This window comes from Spermophilus citellus (genome assembly GCF_964194105.1).
Source record: "Spermophilus citellus genome assembly, chromosome: 5".
Classification (NCBI taxonomy): Eukaryota; Metazoa; Chordata; class Mammalia; order Rodentia; family Sciuridae; genus Spermophilus; species Spermophilus citellus.
The window spans coordinates 58,784,482-58,803,641 of record NC_138186.1 but is presented as its reverse complement, the minus strand read 5'-3'; the positions used below and the strand labels follow the sequence as shown (position 1 = coordinate 58,803,641).

Genomic DNA, 19,160 nt, shown 5'->3' with positions numbered 1-19,160 from the left:
GCTGCGGCGTTTGCGTGGCTCTGCGTGGCTCTGCGAAGGAAGTTTGGGGTGGTGTTTTTCCTCCGTAGAGAGCTGGTGGGCTGGCTTTGGCTCTTACGTATGGGTGGAGGTGTTTGTGGACGACGTAGGGTGTTAAAGAAGGTAGCTCCCATCAACTCGGTTCCACAGTGACTCCCTAAGCCAGTTATTTAACCCCTTTGTACTTCGGTTTCCTTATTCATGAGGTGAGGACCCTCCCTGGACCCTGGGCTGGCCGGATTCGTGCTCCTGCCCGCATAAGAAATAGGCAAACGAGGGAAAAAGGAAAAATGCGCTAGGGTGGTAACACTGATAGCTTGTGAGGGTTATGGCATTCGATGACGTGTTTATAGCACAACGCCTAAGAGTAAGCAGTCAACATTATGTTAATTATTACTGTAAGAACCCGAACTAGAAATGCCTCCTTGCCACCTCATCCTTCCCTTGTGTATCTCTCACCGCCTGGAATATGCTCTCATCTTTCTTTGACTACATAAAATCCTGAAAAGTAACTCAAGTCGATTCATCTCTGGAGACCATCAAATCCCTTCTCAAACATTCATTTGTGTGAGAGTCACTTGAGCATCTTGTTAAAATGCCGATTTTTATTCAGGAGGCCGCTGAGGTAGATCAATATTTTTCATTTTTAATAAGTTCTACAGATCAGTGCTGCTGGTCTATGGGCTACACTTGACCTAGCAAGGCTCTCGAGTTCTCTTTTCTTTCTCTAAGTTTCTTTTAGAGTGTAAAAGGATAGTCCCAGCATGGATCCATGACTCACGCATGTAGTCTGAGCTGCTGGGAAGGTCACTTGCGTCCAGAAATTCCAAACCAACTTAGGCAACATAGTGAAACCCTATCTCAAAAAATGAGGCAAGCAAAAAACCAGAGAGTGGCCCAAGTTGTGTTTTATATGTTTTGGTTGTAGGTGTATTTATTCCCTCACCACGTGATTCTAAGGGTTCAACCAGTTTTCTCAATCTTTTTTTTTTTTTCCTTTATTTTTTGTGGTGCTGGGGATTGAACCCAAGACCTTGTGCACGTGAGGCAAGCACTCTGCCAATTGAGCTATATTCCCCAGTCCCCAATTTCTCAATCTTGGCACCTTCAACATTTTGAACCAGAGGCGGCTCAGTGGTTCAGCGCCGCGGGTTCAGTCTCTAGTGATAAATAAATCAGGGGGACATATTTCAGTGGTAGAGCACATCTGGGTTCAGTCTTCATATCGTGCCCCACACACATAAAGATATCACCACAGACTTTATCCTGTACCTTGGCTTATTATTTCTCTAACTAGGTTGAGTACTCTTTGAGAGTTGGGGATTTGATCATACTTTATTTTCTACAACACCTATTACAATGAGTTTCTGCAGGGACATGTTCAATGAGTGGTTGATTTAGAAATGCAAGGCATATTAGTGTGTGCTAAGTAAGTCCACCAGAAAGAACAGTGCCATGAACTGAGCTGCTCACTACTTAACCAATAAATAAATGTAAAAGGACAACACAATGTTCAGAATCACTAGCCTGAAGGTCATTCTCACTCAGCATTTTGCCATGTGTCTTACTTTATAAAGAGGCAAAACAGAAGGGTCACCAAAGTGTAAGACATCCATTAAATAGTAAATAAGTGACAAAGATGGGGCTGGGGATGTGGCTCAAGCGGTAGCGCGCTCGCCTGGCCGGGGTTCGATCCTCAGCACCACATACCAACAAAGATGTTGTGGCCGCGGAGAACTAAAAAATAAATATTAAAAATTCTCTCTCTCTCTCTCTCCTCTTTCACTCTCTCTTAAAAAAAAGTGACAAAGATAAATCAATATTTTGTAACCTTCCTTGTGTATGGATAAGTGGTAGATTCTGTGATAACTGACAATATCAAGGGAAGGAGTGTTATGAATGGAATTGAGTCAGGATTCAGGAAGTAGCTTACCCCTGCCAGTAGATGGTGCTAGGAGAAAGTGCAAAGCCATCATTGTACCGGACTGACCCAGAGGAAAAGTCATTCACTAACTGCATTTGTGTTTATTGAGCATTGACTGTGTGTCTTAGCACTGGGGAGATAGAAGGTTTTTTCCCCTCAAGAAGTTAATGAATGAATGTAGCATGGATTCCCACAGCCTTAAGTACCTTACTCTTGGGGCTGGGATGTAGCTCCCTGGGACAGCACTCCTGTAATGTGTGCAAGGCCCTGAGTTAGATCCCCAGCACCACAAAAGAAAAAATAAAGTCTTAACTCTTTTTAGTCTATCCTCATAGGCTTTGTTCTCTTCTAGCTACTTCAGTTGTTCATTGTTAGAGAATGGCTAAATAAATTGTGGCAGATGATGTAGTTTTATGCAGTGAGGTAGTTGTTTTTTACCCTTTTGGCTTGCCAACATCCATTCTCATTTCCAACAGTATCCCATTCCTTTTGTGAAATGGTCTCCCTCTCTTATTGCGTACAATCTTGGCAGTGGTGGGGGATATCAAATCCAAATGTTTGTCTTCCCAATACTTAAGTTTTAGAGGGTCAGTGCAAGATTTTTAAAACTTTTTCACTTTCCCAGAGGAATGGGGTATGAGACTTCTCTGGGATTTTGAATCTTTTTTTAAACATTTTTTATTTTTTGGAAGTAGTTGGAAACAATACCTTTATTTTATTTATTTTTATGTGGTGCTGAGGATTCAAACCCAAGGCCTCACATGTGCTAGACGAGTGCTCTACCACTGAGCCACAAATCCCAGCCTCAGATTTTGAATCTTGAACAAAGTGATTATAGAACAAAGTAGGAGGTTCTGGGAAAGACTTTTTAAGGATTTCCACCTACCAGGACCTTTTGGTGTTTCTTCCATCTTCTTTTCAATCCTTATCCTCCCTATAAAATCCCTTATGCTAGTCACCAAAATTGGTTTCTGTTGCTTACAGCCAAAGAAACCTGACTATAATAGTCCCAGATAATTGGTTATAAAAATTGAGATATAGAATAGGGTAGAACAGAATCTTTCCAGGTTTTTTTTTTTTTTTGGTTTATATTTGTATGTAACACTTTTAGAACAATATACACTGGTGCCAATAGAAGTTATCTGTTATTTGGGGAAGTGGGAATTGAATCTAGAATGGAGGGGAAGCCATGTTTTTGTTGTATGCTTTTTGTTTATCACATATGAATGACAAAGCTTGTTGAGTAATTATATTCTTCAGATTTAGAAATCACTTGGCTATGTTTTTGTTTATTTTCTGCAGTACTTGGGTGGAACTCAGGGCTTCATGTATGTTAGACAAGCCTTCTACCACTAAGCCTCACTCCCAGTCCTTTTTAAAAAACATTTGTTGTTGTTGTAGATGGATGAAAAACTTTTTATTTATTTTTTAATGTGGTACTGCTAAAGATTGAACCCAGTGCCTCACACATGTTAGGCAAGCACTCTGCCACTGAGCTAGAGCCCCAGCCCCCATCCCCAGCCCTTTTTGAAAAAAAAATTTTTTTTTTTGAGAAATTGCTAAATTGCCCAGACTGACCTTGACTTGGGATTCTCCTGCGTTAGCCTCCACAATAGCTGGGATTACAGGTGCACCTACCATACCCAGTGGCGATGTTTTTAGACTTTTTCCCCCCCTTGTACTGGGAATTGAACCCAGAGGTGCTTTACTGAGCTACATCCCCAGTCTTTTTTATTTTTATTTTGAGACAGGGTCTCATTAACTTGCTGAGACTGGCCTCAAAACTCGCAATCCTTCTGCTTTAGCCTCCCCAGTTGCTGGAATTATAGGCATGTACCACCACACCCAGCGTTTTTACTCTTTAGGACCAGTATTTTGTGGTTATTTAACTCCAGGGATTCGTTTCCTAATATCTCTGAGTAAATTATTTCAGTATTGCTGCATTTCTGATTATTTGGAATCCTTTTTTTTTTTTTTTTAACTTGAGATAGTTAAGCAATGCCTTCTCAAACAGGCAAAACTGCCACCCCTGACATACCCTAAATGGGGAGCCATCTACAGGTTCCTTTCTGCCCCAATTTTCTTTCTTGGATTATAACTCTCCTTGCAGTCTTTTTGTTTTTGATACTGGGAATTCAACTCAGAGGCACTTAACCACTGAGACTCATCCCCAGTCCTTTTTATTTTTTTACTTTGAGACAGGTTTTTTGCTAAGTTGAATAGGGCCTCCCCAAGTTGTTGAGGGTGGCCTTCAAAGTGCAGTCCTCCTGCCTCAGGGAGCAGCTCGGGGCATCTGCAGAGAGCGGCAAGGGGTTATTAGACAGAAGGAAGGAGAGATGAACAAATAAACCTGGAGTTGGGGAAGACAACGTGAACAACAGCTTTTGATCCTGATGAAAAACATGCTTAAGTGGAAAGAAAAGGGAGATAAGAGGTGAGGGCAGCAGTCTTTTGAAGGTTGAAGATAGATAAAGAAAATGAGCTTAAGAAATAGTGCATATCAGGAAGGACCAAAAGCCATACAGAAAACACCAAACCTTTTCTGAATTATTTCAGGGACAATGGCGCGTTATTTCTTACCCATAAGTAGAGGGCCAGGATGAGTCTTCTTACTTTACGAGCAAAGAAACTTAGATTAAGAGTAACTTATAGAAAGGTGTATTTGATTATGTGTTAGATGATGTACTGGAACCCATTCCTGCTACACTTCCTGTCCCTTGAGTTGCACTGCTTTTCTCTGACCTTGAAAAGAAGTGATTTTTCCCCCAAGGATCTTGAACCTTCACAAGTGTTTTCAAAGGCCACGCCACACCAGCATATGCTCCAGAGGAATGCAGATCAGGGTTTCTCATAAAGGTCTTTCACCTGCAGCAATGTGGACAGTCTATTTATATTTACACAATTCAGTGTGTGTGTGTGTGTGTGTGTGAGTATGCACACGCAGGCGAGCACCATGCTAGAAATGGAACCCAGGGCCTCCTGCATGCTAGGCAAGTAAGAATCCACTTCATAATCTGAATGTGTTCCTACTAATTGTATGTATGCTGAATCAGATCTCTGCATATTTAACATTATAATGACAAAAATATATTCTTTTCATTCCTGTAGAAAGTATCATACTTTTTTCTCAGACATAACTCTGAAGAGCCTGGGCATGGAAATAGATGGCAGTGCTCTACCAAGTTCAGAAGGAGTTTCAACATCCCATTTTCCTCTCTCCTGGACTCTAGGCAGTTCTCAAAAGTAACTTGTGTATTTGTTCTTCCCTATCAAGACTAGGGTTTCTTCTTCATCTTTTTTTAATATTTATTTATTTATTTTTTAGTTGTAGTTGGTCACACTATCTTTATTTCACTTATTTTTATGTGGTTCTGAGGATCGAACCCAGGGCCTCGCATGTGCTAGGCGAGCGCTCTACCACTGAGCCACAATCCCAGACCCTAGACTATGGGTTCTTAACCACTGAACCATATCCCCAGCCCTTTTTATTTTTTGAGACAGGGTCTTGCAAAGTTGCTTAGGACCTCACTAAGTTGCTGAGGCTGGCTTTGAGCTTGTGGTCCTCCTGCCTCAGCTTCCAGGGCCTCTGTCTGGGATTACAGGTGTGTACCACCATGCCTGGCAAGACTGGGCTCCTTGAGAGAAGAAATCACTCCTGTATTGTCCATCTATCCCAAAGTCTAGCACAGTGCTTGTCACAGAGTCAACTCCTCAGGAACGGTTTGGTAGTCTAGTCAATGCTGGATTCCAAGAGGTCTTCTCTATGCTGAAGAGGACACATGAGGCTGAGTCAAGCCAGACCATACAGCCCAGGTCCTAGCCTCTTGAAGATAGTACAGCTAGAACTTAGTCTGAGCAATGCTGTTTTAGTGCCCCCAGCTATGGGGGTTTCTTTCTTTTCCCTTACATTTCCCCCAATAACCCACAGACTGCTTTTTCTGTGTCAGCTAGGCCCCCTTTCCTGGAACATGACCTCCTATACACAGGGCTAAGGGTTTTCATTGTTCTAAGAGAAGATGTCTGGTCTTTCCTCTGTGCATGCCCCGTGGGGAATGCAGAGATCCTGATTCTAACCCAGCAGCCAGGTAGTCCTTTCTTCTAACTCCATTTCTCGGGCATTTCCATTGCAAGTGGCCTGAACAGGGCGAGAAGTCCTGCTGGACAGACATTTATCCTTTGCAAGAAGAAAAATGTGATCTCAGGGCAACACTGCAAATGACATCAAAGGATCCATTCATCCACTGATATAATTATTTTAACTTCTATCAGTATTATGAGAATGACATCTAGTTTACATTAATTACTACAGAATCTTGATTTTTCAACAACTATTAGGGTAAGGGGAAGCAGTTAGACCATAAAGGAGTGCAAGTATAAATTCTGGATCTCAAAGAAAAAATTTCCTTCCTGAAACACATTTTACCCTCTGGAAGTTTCCCCAATAAACACTTTGGATTGAGTCACACTTTTGAAGGTAGGAAGTCACAAATGGATCTCTTGGGGCTGATTTTACAGATGTGGTTACAGAGGTATTTCTCTATACATCCTGGTCAAATATGGGAATCCAAAGAGAAACATTAATTCTGGAATAAGTCTATGTAAAATATTTTTCTTTATCCTTTAGCTTTCTTGTTGTCTTTGTAGAAACAAACAAAGATTGAAGAAAACTTCCTGCAGAATATGATTCACTTATGTAACTTTTCAAATGACCCCCATTTTCCCTTTCTTACTAAGGACCCAAGTGACGGGACTAGGGATGGAGGCCTCATACATTTGTGACTAAAATTCCTCACTGACCAATTTTGTTTCTTTCATTTGTCACTGTTTGGAAAGGCCAATCAAGTCAAATCCTGTCTCCTTAGCTGGTTAGATTACTTTTTTGGGAATGGTAGTATTGAAATAGAACTCCCACTGAATACTTACCCTTTTTTGGGTGGAAAGCAGCCTTTCCTCTTTGCAAAATCAAGACAATCACAGTTGCACATTTTCCCAAATCTTTGGCTGTATTGCAATGGTTGTTTCATTTTGTAATCTCCAACTAAACATTTCCTAACCATGGATTAACAATATAGTTACTGACTGGTTTCTTTTAACAGTATTTATCCAACATAACAAAATAAACTGCAATTTGTTATACTTTTTTTTACAAAACATTTTATAAATATTTTTACAAAATGTATACAAAGCAATTTCAAGTGAGACATACTATACAAATGAAGGTATTTAAGCAAATAAAGCCACACCACACTGACAGCGAGTGACGCGTCCTCTTTAGGTCAAGTCAGTCTGTAAGGCCTCCCTAATCTAACAGAGTCTACTAAATTCTTCAGAGCTAAAATAGTTCTTTTTCGTAATTGCCAGTTTAAAATTTGCTTTATCTTTAGGCAGTACTTAAGGACACAGAAAATCAAATGCGTAATAACAAATTCACACTTTTTTTCACAACAACAAACAGAAAAAAAAGAAAAGAAAAGAAAATGATTTTTGTTACTGAGCACAAGTAGTTCTAAAACTTAACTTTGACTAATGAACCTGAACAACTGAATGTTGGCGTCCAAGGCTGAGCTCTCTTATCCTTCGCCAGAGGGGCTCGACATGCGAGTCATGACCCATGTGCACGTAACCTAATCACAGGAGTAAAATACATTTTGTAATCTTCATTTGTCATTATCTAGAATCTTTCTTCCATAAAAAGTAAACTTACATACAAGGACACAAAAATTTACAAGTTTCATTTTGGTAAGTTAGGCTCTCCATTTGCTGACAAGTGTTAGGGCTTAAAAACCCTTGAAGATGGCACATAGAAAAGCTTGAAGTGGGGTAGGAGGGCAGGAGAGGGCAGAAAGAGAGGTGACGAATGTACATGAAGCTTATCTCTTAAGAATTCCACTGATTTGCAATAATTAATGTAATTCATTAGCAGCCCACATGAAGGCTTCTAGGTATAAAGTTCCACAATGAGAAGAATTTGATCAGGAGGGACCATCTTGAATTAGGGGAGTGTGAGCCCTAACAGAAGAAGAGCCTGTGAAATCATGGGTTCAGGGTGGGCTGTTAACCCAGGGCTGCCCAAACAGAAAGGTCCAACTGGCAATACCAACTTATCTTTCTAACATGTTACAATACAGTAAGAAGGGGAAATCTGCAACTTGGACATTGGCACAAATAAGGAAAAAATGGAAACCCTAGATGGCCCACATTTTCCTATTTCAATTGTCCAGGGCTTGGGGGACTGGGTATCTCATGGGATTTCTTTGTAAGGAGGGACAGAGGGGAAGGGAAGATATAGGTCTTCTGTTGCTGTGTACTGAATGATCAGAAGCCCTCTTTTCCATTGCAGGCCAATCTGGAAAAGAAATGCCCAACATGATGACAATGGGGATCATCCCCACTCTGGGAATATGTTAGAGTGGAGACCAATGGGTACATCTCTATGGACAAGGAGATGAGCAGAGTAAGAAAGCAAGTGTGCACACACTGAAACCAAAATGACCTTGGATCCCAACAGCTCAGACACATGTGCATGCCCTGTGAGAGAAGAATGCATATAACCTACCAGTGTGTAGCCTTCCCATTGGTGGTTACAATGACATGGAAAATGAAAGAAACAACAGAAATGGGATGATCTGGGACAGCTATACAAGAAAGGAAAATGGGGAATGCTCCCTGAAAAGAAATATAAATAAATAAAGCAATAAGTCGTGTTCACTGATATGAACACAGGCCAAACACAAACTATGACAGGGCATATCCTTTGGCTCTCAAGTGGGAATTCTGTATCTCAGCTCTTTCCTTTCAGTGATGGGCTGGCTGGTTACCTTTGGTTTGTCTGTGTTTTGGTAATGATTGCTGACAGGAGTGACTACTGTTCTCAGACAACAAGAAGCAGAAACAAGGCCAAAGTCCCCTTAAAGTATGAACTGAAAAATTGCAACTTAGTTTTCAAATGAAAGTGCTTTTGATGCTTGGCTATTTGTTGTGGGAGAGGGTACACAGAGAGGTTAAATAAAACCAAACCCAGCAACAAACAAAACATACATTGTATGTTGACTATACCCAATTATAAAATGCAAAACTCTTTGTTTTTTTTTCATAGTTAACATATATATGCTTTTACATATATACATATTATAATCCTCATGGCTCTATCCCGGCCTCCCCTGTACACTGTGCCACTTAACTGGTTTCCATTTTCCTTTATTCAGCCTGGTGAAATTATGTCAAGTCATGCTATTACAACTAAGAACAGAGCATTCCCTAGATGAAATTTGACATGGATATGCTGAAAAGCATGAGGTTTTGCTCCAGGAGCATTGGAAAAGCACTTGAATGATCAACAGGGAAGCCCTGCAAATGCCCTGCTTATGTGCTACTGACTTCTGACACCAGGGCTGTAGAGTCCTTGGCAGAGCAGTCAGCAACTTACTGCTCAGAGAGGGCTGAGTGGGGAGAAACGAGGTGGTCTTCCCCGAACAATACCCCCGCAAAACAAAAACAAAACAGAAAAAACACTAATTTGGAGCTGCAGTGAGATATTCTTTAAAAAGTAGCTTCTATCAGTCCTGTTTGATTTTCTTTAATAAGTCTGTTCTTTTCAAATGACTTATGATTGTCAAAACTTTACTCAGAGTCAAGTGTACTGTGGGCTCAAAAAAAAAAAAAAATGATCATCAGCACTTTCATAACACTTGAAATGTGTAAGGCCTACCAGACTGCTCTCTAACAAGGATGAATTTTACTAAAGGATCTCCCTGTAACCATGACAAGTATTGCTCTTAAACAAAGAACAGGACTGAGATTAAAAAGAATAACCTGTGATGAAAGACCAAGCAGGCTGGAGACAGGAGACCGTTTCCATTTGCTTTTGCCAGGAGAGAATGTAACTTGTCCGGGGCAAGGGCTGGGGGCTGGGGAGGGACTGCTGCTATTAACACTCTAGGATACTATTTACAGCTGCTTCTAAAATGGAGTCCGTTTCTACAACGCCTTCACTGTGGTCCGGGATAAACTTTTCTAGGCAGTTTTCCTGCGAAGCCATTGGAGAAAAGTTGGGGAAATCTAATTCAACAGAGCTGCTAACCGTGGGGTCACTCTGCAGTTGCCTCCCAGCCTTCTTGAGTTCCAATATGTTCTTAAATGTTGTTTCTAAACTCTTGGTGAGCTGGAGATCTTGCTGGGGTTCACCTGACCCTTTCATGATGTCTGTGTGTAAAACTTCATTCTTTGGAGAATTCCTCCGAGTTTTGTCCTGGAAGGAATCGTTACATGACATCTCCAAGTGGGAGTCTACTAGGATACCGGAGAGTTTGTTCTCAGTACCATGATCTGGTCTGGACAAGGTTTTGCGGTGGCCTTCAGGGCCAGGAGAGCACTCACTGGTCTTCATGGGGTCTCTCCGGTTGCCTTTCTCTTCAGACGAGCTCCGGTATTGAACTAAGCCCACTTTGTCAAATTTCAGGGCTCTGCCGAGGCATTCCGTTTTTTTAGAAATGTTTCCCTCTGCAGAGACCACGATGTGATTAGGCACTAGATGAAATTGGTCATGATTCGTTGGTTCGGTCACGCCTGGTTTGGCTCGGTCTCTGCTTTGGGCCTTGGCTGCCAGATGTAGAGAACTGGTTGTTTTATTGCCATGCTGGTCATTCCTGCCAAACTGTGTCTCATGAGCAGCTTTATCAAGTTTGAAGGAACAACAGAAATCGGCCTGAAACCCCTCTGGAAATGGGGATGGAAAGAACATTAATGAGTGAGTGGAAGATCAAGGACTAGGTAGCCAACTCCAGTGGTCAGGTGCTGAGGGTGACCCCGACTGTACCACTCAGCCCCGCCCCACCCTGAGTCAGTGTTTCAGCACAATGTGGTACTGACAGGGCATCCTAAAAAGGTAACAAGGCTCTGAAGTCACAGATTCCACGAAGGAAGCCTAGCCTCTTTGAAAAGGCAGCTGCTTGAGACCAACGGGAAAATCTGATGGGCAGAAAGCTCCATTAGATCCAGATTTCTTGGTGGCATTATTATTATTATTATTTCAAAGATATACGCATAATTTAATAGGATTTGTTTGTTTGTTTTTGTGGTGCTGGGGATTGAACTCAGGGCCTCACACATGCCAGGCTAGTGCTTTAAACTGAGTTATGTTCCCCAGCCCTGTTGTTATCATCTTTTTACCATACTCGGGTATGGAGACCCAAGCCTGGTGTACACTAAGCATGCATTGTCCCCTTGAGCCAGCACCTCTCTTAATGTTTTAAATTAGCTTTCTGCTAATGAATGCTTTGAAACAGTCTGAAATCAGAAATTTGTTGTTGGTATCAGCTTGGTTTCTTCCTGATGGGGCTTTGTGAGGAAGGGGATGGACTTCAGTCCCTCTGATCACATGTGAGGGACCAATTACTTTGAAGATCACAAATGAATAGCCAACACACATCCAAAATGGTATCTGCTTAGAAGAACAGTGGGATGGGGAGGAACTGTGTCTGTGGGTGAGCACGGAACTGTGCAAGGCTGGAGGAGCCAGTGGGTGGCAAGACAAATGAGGACTTGGTGTGTCAACAGTACAGCTGGTGGTGGGAAGGAAACAAAAAGTGTTAACTCTGGAAGTAATGAAAGTGAAGTAGGGCTTTGATGACATCTACAAAACCACAAAGAGTATGTATACGATGAACATGAATTGTTCACTGAAGCCCAAAATATGAGATCCAGGGAATGTAGTTTGAAATCTAAAAAGTTGATTCTACCAACAAAGACTGGCTGTGCAGACACCACACAGGGGACAAGGAAGCACGGTCCAGCACAAGTGGTGCTCATGACAGGGTCCTATGACAAAGTATGAGGGTTTATGAACAAGCCAAATTCACCAAAAGGCAATAGGAGACATTAGGTTCTAAGAAAAAGGGACAGAAATATATACTATATTATTCTTTTCCTTTTTGGCTCTTGCTAGGTTCATAATGTTTCTTTCAGACTTTCCCATTAGTGTGAGTGTGAGGATCATATATTCTATTTGTAAAATATTCTTGAGTCACATCAAACCCAAGGCAGAACCTTAATATGTAAGTATCAGAAAGACATCAGTGGAATGAAAGCCACAGGAAGATAACAGTCTAACAGCAGGGGAAATGCATTATGCTAATGTCTTCAAATGTATTAAAAATTATTTTTGAAATGATAACATGATAAAACTTCAGATGTGTTAAATGAAAAAAATATAGAATACAAAATAATATCTAGTATAAGACAAATGGTTATAACTATATATATATATATATAAAGTATGCAAATGGGAACCAGAACTGGAAGAACAGCAAAGAACTAAAACATCTCTTTTATAGGTGGTATTATAAAGGTAAAATTTACATTCTGTGTATTATCACAGTGTTATTTGATTTAAAAATATTTAGCTTGTAGTCCTAGTTCTTGGGAGGCAGATATGGGAGGATCCCTTCAGCATAGACGTTCAAGACTAGCCTAGGTAACATAGTGAGAGCCTGTCTCAAAAAACCAAACCAAACAAAAACAAAACAAAATTTTAGAAGTTAGAAAAAAATAAAGAGAACTCTTTCTTTTTTGGTGCTGGCCTCCTGCATACCAAGCCTGCATTTTACCACAGAGTTATGCTCCCAGCCCAGAACTCATTACTATTCTTTTAAAAATTATTTTTAGTGGTATTGGGAATTGAACCCAAGACCTTGCATATGCTAGACAAGGAATCTACCACTGAGCTACATTGTCAACATCTTTGTTTTTAGTTCCTTTTCTTTATTTCTTTTTCTTTTTTGGTACTGGGGATTAACCCAGGGGCGTTTTGCTGCTGAACTACATCCTTTTGGTTTTATATTTTGAGACATGGTCTCACTAAGATGCTTAGGACCTCACTAAATGGCTAAGGCTGACCTTGAAATTGTGGTCCTCCTGTTTCAACCTCCTGAGTCACTGGAATAGTTTTTCATTTATTTTGAGACAGAGTCTGGCTAACTTGCTGAGGCTGGCCTTGAACTTGGGATCCTCTTGCTTCAACTGCCCAAGCATCTGGGATTAGAGGTTTGTGCTACTATGCCTGGCTCCAGACTCATTTTCAAAAGGCAGAATATGGAACAAATCTAATATGCATTCAATTAGCAGGGTGCAGTAATGCAGCCTGTAATCCCAGTGGCTCAGGAGGCTGAGGCAAGATGATTGCAAGTACCAGTTCAGCTTTGGCACCTTAGGGAGACTCTGTCTCAAAATAAAAAGGATCCTGTCTCAAAAATAAAACAAAAAAGGGATATAATTCAGTGGTTAAGTACCCCTGGGTTCAATCACCAGTATCCAAAAAAAAAAAAAAAAAAGACTCATTTAACTAAATGTAGAATTCCAATCTGAATTCTGTAGAATAGAGACTTCTAAGAATATTCATATATGGGGCTGAGGTTGTGGCTCAGTGGTAGAGCACTTGCCTAGCGCGTGTGAGGCAATCCTCAGCACCACATAAAAATAAATAATAAAAAAATACAGGTATTAAAAAAAAAAGAGGATTCATATGTCTCTCAGTTCTGTTTTTTTTTTTTCCTCCCCAGAATTCATACTTCTGGACTTACCCAGAGGTCATCCACACAGATTCCCCAGACTCTTAGGTCCCTGGACCATGGCAGTAACCCTCCCCTACTTGTACACTAACGTTTCTTACCAGGGTCTACAAGTGCCAGACGTTTGTCCCGGGATAGGGAAGCTCTTTCCTCCTGGTTGAACATTCTATCAATCATCACCATTTCAGCAGAGGGATTGATCCGCTGAAAATGAGATAAGTCAGTCATATTAGAGGCCTTTTATGAAGTGCAAACAACTCACTTCATCTTTGGAACAAATGAAACAATCAGAAATGAGAATTTTGTGTTTAGGTTCTGGTCATGCCCTGGTCACATAGGATGAATTTTTTTTAACACTGAATTTTTTTGTTACCAGCGATTGAACCTAGGGGCACTTAACCACTGAGCCACATCCCCAGCCCTTTTCTTAATTTTTAAATTTTGAGTCAGGGTCTCACTAGAGAGAGCCTCTCTAAATTGTTTAGAGCCTCACTAAGTTGCTGAGGCTGGTTTTGAACTTTCGATCCTCCTGCCTCAGCCACCCGAGCCACTGGGATTACAGGCATGTGCCACTGTGCCCAGCTAGAACTGATTTTTTTTTTTAAGGAAAGGTAATTGACACACTGGTACAAAATTCAAAAGATGCTACAGGGCATATAAAAAATAATCCTTCCTTCTTTGTTTCCCCTGCATACCCACTACAACCAAGTACCTCTCCCTGGAAATATCAACTGCCCAGCAGTTTAAAATATTCTTCTAGGCTGGACATGGTGGTGCATGCCTGTAATCCCAGCAGCTTGGGAGGCTGAGACAGGAGAATCACAAGTTCAAAGCCAGCCTTAGCAATGGCAAGGTGCTAAGCAACTCAGTGAGGCCCTCTCTAAATAAATACAAAACAGGGCTGGGGATGTGGCTCAGTGGTTGAGTGCCCCTGAGTTCAATCCCCAGTACCAAAAACAAAAACAAAAACAAAAACAAAAACAAAACCCCAAATTCCATAAAACACATTTAAAAATAAAAATATTCTTCCAGATATAGTTCAGGCACACACAGCATATATTTGTTTTTGCACCAAATGATAGCAATGCTGATCTGTACCTTTCTTTTCTTACTCTAACTTAACAATGTGTCTTAGAAATCTTCTCATTAGAATGACCTTTTACTTTATATTGTTATGCTTTGTGTTTTTATGAAGGCTTTCCTTTTTATTAAGGCTTTGGATATTCAAAATCAAATCTTAACATATTTTGGCATAAATAAGATAATTAAACCAAATAAGTATTCCCTTTCTCACAAATTATAGAGCTGGTGGCATATATATATATATATATATATATATATATATATATATATATACACATACACATACACACACATTTTTTTTTTTAGTTGTCAATGGACTTTTATTTATTTATATGTGGTGCTGAAGATCGAACCCAGTGCTTCACACGTTACCTCACACTCTACCACTGAGCTATAACTCCAGCCTTAGAGCTACTCTTTTTGATGTGTCAAAGAGTTTTATTTCTGAAATGGTTGTCAATGAGAACAACTATTTCAGACATTGGTAGTATAATTTTTTTTAGCAGGTCTGGCTAGGTTGCCCAGGCTGGCCTTGAACTTGGGATACTCCTACCTCAGCCTCCCCAGTAGTGGGATTATAGGTTACCATGGCAGTAACCCTCCCTTACTTGTACACCAGTATTTCTTTCTTTCTTTTTTTTTTAATATTTATTTTTTAGTTATTGGCGGGCACAACATCTTTGTCTGTATGTGGTGCTGAGGATTGAACCCGGGCCGCATGCATGCCAGGCGAGCGTGCTACTGCTTGAGCCACATCCCCAGCCCGTACACCAATATTTCTTACCAAGGTCTACAAGTGCCAGACATTTGTCCCATTTGACCCTGGGCTCCTAAATGTCTTATTCCTTTCTCCAATTAACTGGTGCTTCATAACTAAATTTAAAAGTTTCCATTTGGGGTATGAAAATATTCTGGAATTAGATAGTGGTGAAGGTTGCACAACTTTGTGAATATACTGAAATCTATCAAGTGTACACTTTAAATTAAAATATGAACTTTGTGGCATGTTACTGATCTCTTAAAAACAAAACCAGGGACAGGACTGTGTCTCAGTGGTAGAGCGCTTGCCTAGCATGCATGAGGCATTGGGTTTGATCCCTGCACCACATAAAAATAAACAAAATAAAGGTAGTAAAAAAAATTAAAACAAAACAAAACTAATTTTAACATCTTGTCATCAGCTAATCTTTCCAAATGTTATTCTGAACAATTGTCACTACAGGTACCTCTAGTCCTCCTCCTACATCTCTGGATTGGTGAAAGGCAGTGGACAGCAGCAGAGTGTGGACAGCAGCAGAGTAGGGACTGCTCTGAAACAGTCCTGGTCTGTGCCTGAGCTCTGCTCATGACTTTTTTTTTTTTTTTTTGTACCGGGAATTGAACCCAGGATGCTTAACCTCTAAGCCACATCCCCAAGCCCCGCTTTTTAAAAAATATTTTGAGACAAGGTCTTGCTAAGCTGCTTAGGGCCTTGCTAAGTTGCTGAGGCTGGCTTTGAACTCATGATCCTCCTGCCTCAGCCCCCAGAGTTGCTGGGATTACAGGCATATGCTACTGCGCCCAGCTTCTGTTCATGATTCTGCAAACTTACTATCTATGTGATCTTGGGGGAGTTACTTTACCAAAGCTGTATTTCTGGTAATTAAACAAATTAATTTTTAACTGATACATAAATAAAAATCATATGTTAATTGAAATCTATGTGATGTCTTAATATATACATACATTGTGTGATCACATTAAATATTATCTCTTTAAACATTTATCTCTTCTTTATGGTGAAAATACTAAAAAATCCTTTATTCTCGATTTTCTTCCCTCTTTTTGTGGCACTGGAGACTGAACCCAGGGGCACTAAACTTCACATCCCAGCCCTAATTATTTATTATTTAGAGACAGGTCTTGCTAAAATGCCTCAGTCTCCAAGGTAGCTGTGATCATAGGAGTGTGCCACTGCACACCGCTCTTTTAGCTTTGTGAGATATATAGCATGTAATCACTCTTAGTCACCCTACTGTACAACAGCACACTAGAATTTCATACTCTTAATTGCAACTTAGAACCCATCTATCAACCTCTCCCCTGTCTTCTTCCCCACTATTCTCACTAGCCTCTGGTATCTACCATTCTACTCTCAACTTAGCTCTGAGATCAACTTTTTTAGATTCCACATATGAGTGGGACCACGCAGTACTTGTTTTTCTGTGCATGACTTATTTCACTTAACATAATGACTCCTTATTTGTTAAACAAGAAAATGGTACTGATCCACCATGTATAGTTCAGCAAATATTGGATGTTGTCATTTGTATTAATGGGTAAGTGTGAATTTTTCTACAATCTTAAATAACCGTGTTTTTTAAACTATGTTTTGAAAATGTAATTCCTTGAACATTTTCTCTCTGATTTAGTAGCTGTGACCTGTGGAGCTGTAAAAACAAATGTGCTTGGTAGCACAACTTTTACCATGGCGTCTTCTAGGAGCAGGCATCTGTATTTGTTAAGCATAGCTTGGGTCCTCTTTAGGAGCTGAGTGGCAACTGTTTCAAATTCATTGTCCACTTTAAAAAGAGAGAAAAAGAGAGAGAGAGAGGAAATGAGAGAGAGAGAGAGAGAGAGAGAGAGAGAAAGGAAATAGTAAGAGAGTGTAATTCAACCACTAGGTCTTTTTTTTTTTTTTAATGGTACTGGGGATTGAATTCAGGGGCACTCTACCACTGAGCTGTACACCCAGAACGTTTTATTTATTTTTAATTTTTTGTTTTATTTTTAAATTTTGAGACAGGGTCTTGCAAGTTACCCCAGCTGGCCTTAAACTTGTGATCCTCCTGCCTCAGCCACCAAGTGGAATTATAGGCATGTACCACTGCACCTGCCACCACTCAGTCTTTATTTCACTTATTTTTGGGGCAGTGCTGAAGATAGAACCTAGGGCCTCACACATACTAGGCAAATGCTCTACCACTGAACTACATCCCAGGCCCTAAGACTTTTATTTCTAAGACCGAAATACACTGCTCTTCCATTATTCAAACAGTGCATGTCTGTGGCAGTCTTTCCTTAGATTAACTTTTCCTTGATAAGCATCATGCTTCTGTACTGTTTTCCCTCACTGTCCATGTGGTCATGGAAACTCATGTTAATATAGCTTATTTCAACTTTAATTAGGAAACCAAAACAAAATACCTTTAAATATCACCTACAAATAAAACCACATAAGAGACCAGGAACAAATAGCATAGAACAGACAATGATCTGCTAGTTTAGATGACCTAAACCTGCACTCCTTTCCAACAGTGGGTAAAACTAAAACAGTAGGGATGATGAAATCCAGCTGTCTGTGCTGGGCAGACCAGGTTAATAAAAAGATACAATGTAGTCCATGACACCTTGCAGGTATGGTCTCTGTAGGTCTGTTCTTTTATCTTTCAGTCTCCAAAGGCTTTACATTTCCTAATTTACCCTTCTTCTCAGAGTCATCTCTGTTTAATGCTGGATCTTCATCCTATTCCCTAGATCTCCCAGGGAAGCACTCAGTGGACTGACAGAGGTCACTGTACTCTGCTATCAGAGATCCCACCAGGAAGAGCAAAACTTGTGGCAGTTGAGGAAGGAACTAGAGTGGTAGAGGACAAGTCAGGGCTTGGCAGTGGGGGTGGGAAGGAGGGACAGAACTAAGTCACAACTGGGAGAGGCAGTAGGGCCAGGCAACAAAATGGGCTGAGTTCTAGGGTGGGAGAATGGGCCCTGATCCTTAACATTTTTGTCAAGTTTCCTGAAGTTTGGCCAATGCTCTAGAGTCACTGTGGGATCTTAGGGAATGCTTCAGGTAGGGGTTAAAGTTGCTATCTAGTTAATAGAACTGGTGACACAACTAAGGGCAAGGACTAAGCTCAAGTGAGATTTAGTCCAAGGCCATCCCATGTGCAGTCAGCAGCCTAAACAATGCTTTCAATTCACTGCTCCCCAGTGTGTCAATAAAATACCATGGTATTTTGGGATCCCCTTCATAGATTATTGGGAAGAATAAGTCACAGCCCTATACATGGCCTGAGAAATTGAGTACAAAGGGAACAGGTAGGCCTGTGATGAAAAATAACAACTTATCTATCAGCTGGGGGTGATGTAGCTCTTGCTCTTCTGTGGGTAGCATGGGAGGGCACCTGGTGTCAGGGTGGCCCTCTAAGGGCTGCAGCCTGTTTACCTTTCCTCAGGTCTTCCTCGGTGGGCATGGAGCCCTGGCACACATGGTAGGAGAGCAGTCTCTGCACCGCATCACTCAGTGATCGGAATTGGCTTTTGTCAGGTGTCACAGCATGGGCTTGGTCCCTCTGTAACTGCTGGAGAATGCTTTAAGAGAGAAATGCCAGTGTTGATATCATGTCAGACATGTCTGAATATCAAATCTAATCATGGTGCTTATTTGCATGCAAAGAAAATAAGATACACAGGAATACTATTTTCATAGCTCAGCAGGTTTTTTCTTCAGTTTTATACTTTGTGTATCACTGCTATGACCCTGACCTCAGAAGCAGTGTCTCCACCATCCATTTGCATGTGGGCACTCACAG

General features: G+C 40.8%; 1 protein-coding gene across 6 annotated transcripts in view; it reads right to left on the bottom strand.

Moving 5' to 3' along the window:
- Positions 1-9,551: 9,551 nt before the first annotated feature.
- BICRAL (BICRA like chromatin remodeling complex associated protein) overlaps positions 9,552-19,160 on the bottom strand; it is a 106,364-nt gene continuing 96,755 nt past the window's right edge. For all 6 annotated transcript variants that reach the window (XM_081296009.1, XM_081296010.1, XM_081296011.1 and 3 more), the window contains 4 exons: positions 18,794-18,939; positions 17,056-17,150; positions 13,608-13,710; positions 9,552-10,657 (listed from right to left, as the gene is read on the bottom strand). In XM_081296009.1, coding sequence (XP_081152135.1) covers positions 9,870-10,657; positions 13,608-13,710; positions 17,056-17,150; positions 18,794-18,939 — 1,132 coding nt within the window. In that variant the 3' untranslated portion in view covers positions 9,552-9,869. The remainder of the gene's footprint in view (positions 10,658-13,607; positions 13,711-17,055; positions 17,151-18,793; positions 18,940-19,160) is intronic.